Source organism: Telopea speciosissima, chromosome 2 (assembly GCF_018873765.1).
Source record: "Telopea speciosissima isolate NSW1024214 ecotype Mountain lineage chromosome 2, Tspe_v1, whole genome shotgun sequence".
Taxonomy (NCBI): domain Eukaryota; kingdom Viridiplantae; phylum Streptophyta; class Magnoliopsida; order Proteales; family Proteaceae; genus Telopea; species Telopea speciosissima.
This window is the reverse complement of record NC_057917.1, coordinates 9928498-9935516: the sequence shown is the minus strand read 5'-3', so window position 1 is coordinate 9935516 and position 7019 is coordinate 9928498. Positions and strand designations below refer to the sequence as shown.

At 38.7% G+C, this 7019-nt stretch overlaps 1 protein-coding gene across 3 annotated transcripts; it reads right to left on the bottom strand.

Moving 5' to 3' along the window:
* Positions 1-372: 372 nt before the first annotated feature.
* LOC122652053 (auxin response factor 4-like) lies at positions 373-6636 on the bottom strand. Of its 3 annotated transcripts, none has more exons than XM_043845706.1 (12): positions 6209-6636; positions 6054-6110; positions 5614-5799; positions 5434-5518; positions 5266-5356; positions 5023-5184; positions 2751-2870; positions 2581-2656; positions 1852-2014; positions 1003-1757; positions 729-919; positions 373-607 (listed from the first exon to the last, which is right to left on the bottom strand). In XM_043845706.1, exons 1-12 carry the CDS (start codon positions 6554-6556, stop codon positions 424-426), a joined length of 2418 nt encoding a protein of 805 aa, XP_043701641.1. In that variant the 5' UTR covers positions 6557-6636; the 3' UTR covers positions 373-423. The 3 variants fall into 3 exon arrangements, with proteins under 3 accessions (XP_043701641.1, XP_043701642.1, XP_043701643.1); XM_043845708.1 differs by having other exon boundaries at positions 533-663; positions 698-919; XM_043845707.1 differs by lacking the exon at positions 5023-5184.
* Positions 6637-7019: the final 383 nt, after the last annotated feature.

Sequence of the window (7019 nt, the reverse complement as noted above, 5' to 3'; positions counted from 1 at the left end):
CGAGAACCAACTCACATGCCATTTTGAAGTATCCTGTTCAAGTGAACAGATACTTGTTGCTGATAATGGAAAATAACAGAAAAAAAAAAAAAAAAAAAAACTTTTAATAGGAACAAATTGAACACACTTTTTTTTTCCTGCTAAAGGTCATTAGAAAATGTAAACATAAAAAGGAGAAAAATACGATTACAGGATTAAGGAGATACAGTTACAAAAAAATCCCACTATAATAGGGCTTCTCACCTTCAGTATTGCCATCAGCATGAGAACAAATTGAACATACAACAACTAAGCTTTGAACTAGAATATTTCTATTTCTCCATTTCTCTCTCTCTTTTTTTTTGGGGGGGGGGGGGTGTGTGGGTTGTTCAAGTGTAGGTATAAATAACATTGTACCATACATGATTCCCAATATACAACTTTTCATGTCCTAATGACTGGTGGGGAATTTGGCTGTCCCACAGAAGAAGAAGAATTTGAAACACCCATTATTGCAGGAGCTTCTTCCAAACAACTTTGAGTGTCATCGCTGACCATGCCAATCACCATCTTCTCTACTTCCTCTTGTGTATATATATGGATCTTTGATACAATATTACAAAAGTCGCTGCCAAAATGCAAGAGAATAAAAAACTCAACAAGTTCAAAGGAAACAACAGACAACTCAATAAGTTTAAAAAGAAATAATGGCCAAAACAACTCAACGAGTCCATAGTAGAGATCCTTACTGCCAAGGATCATCTCCAACAACCATCATATCATTTTCACTGTCTGTATAAAGAACTTGCCAGCCTTTCTTAGGATCGTGTAGAAGGCCCTCCATGCCAAATAGCTGCTCCAATTCTCTCAGCAGCTCATCATAGCTTTTCAGTCTTGACATATCAATAGCCTTTCCAACTATGTTTCCTTGCTTGTGAACCTTCACTCAGCTTATTTAGGTTCAGACAGAAAAGAAATTATGAAAAGCAATTAATATGTGACTGGGCCGCTGTGACAGCTTACCTTTGTACAGCTCCTCCTACTGGAGCTCTGCGGGTTGGGAATAAGATTTTCTCCAGCCAAGGAAAACCCAAACAATTTACAGTCAGTGTTTGTCTCATCGCAAGTATCAGACTTCTGGTTTTTGGAATCTGTGTCATTAGTTTCCTGAGCAGATAAACTGTCAGGTGGCTTATGCTCTTTCAATGGATTGTGTGAACTTGGATTGCCTTGTTCATCCCTTGCACACCCAGGGAACCTTCTTTGGACAGAAGGCAAGTTGATATGGGAAGTCCCTCTCTGGAAACTAGCCATATATTGTTGCATCACAGGATAATGGCTCGATCTATACATGTCATCAGATGGCATATACATGCCTTGGGCATCTGAAGAAAATGAGTAGATCATTGGGTTGGCCCCTTGATACATATTGAACATGTTGCAACCATCATCAATCTTTTCCCAAGCACTAGGGTTGACCTCAGCTCTTCCATGCAGGGATGGCTGTGGGCATATTTCTTGACCTTGCAAGACCTTCTGGAATCTGTTGGACTCCTCACAGCTTGTGTAAGTGGCAGATTGTGTTCTCACAAAATCACTATCAATGGTCTGTTTTAACCGGGTTGACATTTGGCTTGCTGGATTATTCATCTCAAAGTCCAATGGATGGTTGACCTTTTCACCACTATACACTGGTGATATGAAACCAACTTTTTCTTGACCTTGCAAGACCTTAGAGGATCTTACAGATTCATCATTCAAGAAGCCAGTCCCGCCTGCAATGTGAAATAGAGTTCGAACCTACTCCAAATCAGAAACAATTACAGATATAACAAGAATTCAATTGTTCCAATCTCTAAGGGAAAATAATACCAGTTATTGGGATGTTAGGTGAGGTTGACTGCAGACTGGTCCGCGATTTCTTCAATCTTGGGGCAGATGGAACACTCATGGCTGATACAGATATGGAGGGCTCAATCTCCCATGGAGAAACTCTTTCTTGATGTCCTCTAGCAATATTTTCATCCCATCTGACCTGTTTGTATGCAGTCACATAGACACTTCAGCATATCCATAAGCTTCTGATTGAAAGATATGGTCAAGGAACAACTTCAAATCATTCACATTAACAGCACTCATGATGTGTTTCAACTATTAACACATCTAAACATGATTCACAACCAGAAAGATATGAGTTGATCTTTTCTTTTCTATGGACGTAAGAGAGAACACTGAAAGCATGTTAACTGACTACTTAATGCCAGATTGAATGGAAAGAACTGGAAAAGCAATGAGAATGATGATATTAAATTGTTGACACAGTGGATTCATTATTATACAGCACTGTCCTAAACATTGAGACAAACATCTAGCAAATGTGACACCAAGTACCAACACCCATATCCAATAGCTGCACCGGAACCATATAAATGTATCACCGAAACATATTCCTGTAAGTAGGGGCATATCTAACAGTTGTGTTATCTTTTTATATCTTTCATGAATGTAGTACAAGTGCAATGCTTGAGAAAGCTGTTACTCTCAGTATACTTGAGTACAAAATAAATTTAACAACATGATGAAAAGTTCCAGGGCATGTACCATCAAACATCTCCATTTTGAATCAGGCCATCTATAGGGATCAACCTCACCTACACCGGTCACTACACCACTGCATCTGCACCCAAAAAGAAACATTTATATGCTGAATGTAAAGATTATGGACAGGAAAAATGTGGTTGACCATGGAAGGTAGTCATACTATATCAGACCTTCTCTCCACTGTATCTTCCATCTCGAATCTCATTTTAAACCTTGTTCCAATAGACACTGGATCAACGATGCTTTTCATATATTTTTGGTACGGAATGACAAACTCTGCAGGACTTTCCCTGCATTTTATCATGCCAGTGTGGACAAATTTTGTGTCAATTAATGAGAAATGGTGCCTAACAGAAATCTCTTAAAAACAACTTTACGTCTTTTTTATTAAAAGCACTATAACCATCTGGAATGATACTGAATAATATTCACGCAACAAATTTTTGGTTCTTTTTGTCCACTTCTTTTTAGAAAAGAAGTCATTTCTTGTATCTAATTTAGTTAACAGGGCCACATTCACGGCCACAAATTTTAAGTAAAGGATTTTATTTTAGTTGTTGTCATATAAGGATGAATATAGTGATGACAAAGACAACGAAGAAAATGATGCAGATATAGTATGCTAGGAGAATATTTATTTTCAAAAATTTTAACATATGAAAATCTAGAAGCAACAGTATTAATCTTTATGCTTTACATACCTTCTAAAGAGCACTTTAGTTTACTCCATTATTACATATTTCCCACTGGCATTTCTGCCTCTTGCCTTGGATATATATGTATCAAAAATGGTAAACAGGGGCAGTGGGTAACAACTCTCTCTTCCTGAAGTAGATTGACTAATATGTTGGAGGTACAGTGGGAAGATCATAACTTGACCTTCCAACCCTGCTTCTACTAGAATGACGTTCAGCATTGTCATCAACACATACACAGACTCTAAAATTATAATTTTAAAGCTTGTAGCTGGGTGGCAATGACAAGAGACTGGAAAGCCAATTTCTTATCAGCCCATGATAGATGCTGGCCACTGGGTTGCTACATTGGACAGCTGCAGCCACCGGCCCCTGAATACAATCAGAATTCCACCATATCCTTGTAATCATGTTTTTACCAGTGGACTTTTACTGGATGCCATTCTGGCTGTTGAAATGGAGAAGTCAATTGTTGCAAAACCTGGTTAAGGGAAGTGCTATTTGGTATGCCTCAACCATTTTTAACTGACAATTTTGGTGCACATTTTGGCTACCCAAAGTGTCAGCCCTAACTATGCTACCAATAGTACTATCTTTTTGTTTCTACGAAAAGAATTTAACTGTCATATTGCTAAGACTAAGCATATCCTTTCTATTTAGCAACTCTAATAACTAACATTCCTGCAAGCTTCTGTACAGTTGTAGACTAGTATTGAGTTAGTTAAAACTTCCCCTCCTCCAACAAAATTTTTAAGAAGTGCTGTACAGCTTCTAACAGCTGCACAACTCCAAGCAATGCTTGCGACTTCAACTTAGAATTTTCTTGGCCTTAATGATGTTAGCAAGTGGTATCAAGTTCCCCTCTTTCTTTTATTTTTAATTACAACTTTGAGGTTTCTTTTTATATTCCTTTGGCTGAAAGCACTTATCATTTTAGGGGAGAAGTTTATTTCTATAAATAGGTGTAGAACATAGTATTTTGGGCATTTCACACTATTTAAGATTATGGAGAGAGTCACTCATGTGGAGGGTGTTTCTTATGGGGGAAGGAATAAAGTAGCTACCAAGTGATGTATGGCTAATTAGAGGTTGTGTGTAGTTGGGTGTTGTCATAACTTCCCTAGTCCAGTGATAGTTTTCCTCATTATCTTCGCATCAACTTAACCTATTGTGGAGTGGAACATGTAGGTCTGGAATTTCGTTGAGCTTGTCGTTGCTTGTTATAATTTTTTTCCTCCCTTTTTGTCGTTTCAATCAAAACTATGATCACGCTTTTTGCACAACAGATTGAAACTGTGAACTATTTTAATGTTTGTTTTTGCTCCTCACAATATTGTCCCTTCGTTTTCTTTCTTCTATTCAACGTATCTTTGTTTCCGACTGAGAAGTCCATTGCTTTCTTGCTTACTAGAGGACTTTAGCATTGGAGAAGGTCAACATGCTTAGAGGCTTGCAGTAATAGATAAGATATTCATGGCAACTTGAAAAAAAAAAATTATCCATGTGTGTTTAGTCTAGTTCATTACTGTATTATCACTAGAGATCTTAAGAATTTGAGACCTTATGTTAAGCAACTATAACAGCTAAAATTTTTATAAACTTGCACACAGTCACCAAAGGCTATACATGAAAGCTGAAGGAAGATATGATCCATTGGTGTTTTATTTCACTTCTCAAAGCTCATCACTGTTAGTAGCATGTGTGTGACTGGTGTGTTATCTGAGTAGAGGACAGTTTATAACAATACCTTGGGCTGTAGAATACGTGAAACATAGTCTTGGTGGATATTGCATTAGCAACAGGGGAAAGAAAATTGAGGTGCATATTATGGTTGGCAGGAATTGAATTAGGACAACCATTTCGAGGACCAGCTCTTCGTATTCCCAACCTCAGTTCTCCATTTTCACTCCTACAAAACTTTTGTCTAAGCAGACAAAACTTCACATATTAAACGAAAGCAACAATTCTAGACAAACCAAGTCACACATACCTCAAAAAGAGCACGGCATCCCCTGAAACAAGATTCTTTTGGCTTACAAACGTACTCCATCCAGTGGTGAGTAGATGCCGTCGTGGCTGACCTGAAAAGTGGACATAAAATTTCATGAGTTTTCTCTCTTCAAGCATAGTGAATTTACATTAATCTTACGGAACACACCTCTGTAAATATGTCGAAATCTCCATTCAACTCCGTGAAGGTCCTTGGCAATGAGCTCCTGGGAAGGCCTTTCTTGTTTATAATCCTGCAGTACAGAAAATTGTCTAGTCTAATGTGAAACTTACCAAAAGAAGCTCAACTTAACCGAAGATTAGAGAAAAGTGAAGAGACAAAGCTCACCAAAGGTGGAAAGCAGTCCTCTGCAGCTCTACGTGGGACAGAGAAACCCCCATGGGTGCTAGTATCAGAAGCTGTTAAAGTTTTACAGAACATGTGAGGGGTTGATTTGAATAGCATATGTCCATTCCCATCGTCAACAACCACCTCCTCTTCATGGCTCTGGTCCTTTAAATTCCTCTCCACCAACTGAACAATACCCACAGCATAGAGGTAAAAAATAAAATTAAAAGAAGCAGAATCTAGCTATTACATGGAACCCATAATTAAATTAAGCAGATTCATCAAATTCAAGTCATGAAGGATAGAGAATATGATATTTAAGGAAACAATTCCATTGAATTTATCATATTTCTTTGACAAAACCACACTATATAAAGGTAGCCCATGCCTCAAACAGCATGTACACAAAGGAAAGCTCTGATAACATTTCAATGACATACCCCTGGTTGAGGAAACAATGTCACCTGTGTATAAACCTCATCATTCTCCTTGTTGGCCTACAACCAAAAATTAAAAAGAAAAATAAAATCAAAGAAGAGTGATTGCCAAGAAAATGGCATTGAATTCAATCTGAAAAAGAAAACCCAGTACTCACAAGGAGTTGGACATTGACAACCCTGCAGAATATCTGTGGTTGGAGACCAAAGGCGGGTATTTCTAAGCATGGAAAAGATGCAGAAGAAGAAGCCTGTTCCAAGTGACCTTGAGGGAAGTAGACAACCACACTTCCCTTCTTGGGCAGGGAGGTAAGAGGGCCAGCACAAGCATGCCATAGCTCCAAATAAACTGAAGAAGTCACAGAAGAAGCAGAGGAAGTAGAAGAACAAGAAGTAGATGATGAAGGAGACAGAGAACAAATGCCAACACCACCAGCCTTATCATAATCTCCATGGCTTTCACCCTTCTCCCCCTCATTCACTACCTGGTTCAGGTCAATTTCCATGAACACTCGTATTCTTCTCGTAATCACTCGAGGGGAAAGGGAAAAGAATAAGACAAAGAGGGATAAAATGATTCAAGGGGGGTGAGGGGGGGGGGGGACTAAAAGGAAAAACAGTATAAGGAATTAACTGGAACAGAGGAAGCTAAAGTAGGAGAGAGTGGTGGAAAAGAAAAGAGCTGATAGCACGAAATTCATGTTTAGTAGAAAAGTACCCACCACCCACCCAGTAAGCTAAAACATGAGAAAAGAAAACATCGAAAGAGTATCAAATGATAACAAAGGAATTCAAACAGTGATTCTACACCCATTTGAAGTAGTTGGCAGAGGGAGCAGATGGAGGAGGAAATAGACAATTCTACAGAAGCACAGAAACAGAAGAAGGCAAAAGGCCAATGCTGGTGGTGGTGGTGTTACTATCTGCGAAAGAGAGAAAGAGGGTGGGAGGGAGGGGGGGGGGGGGACA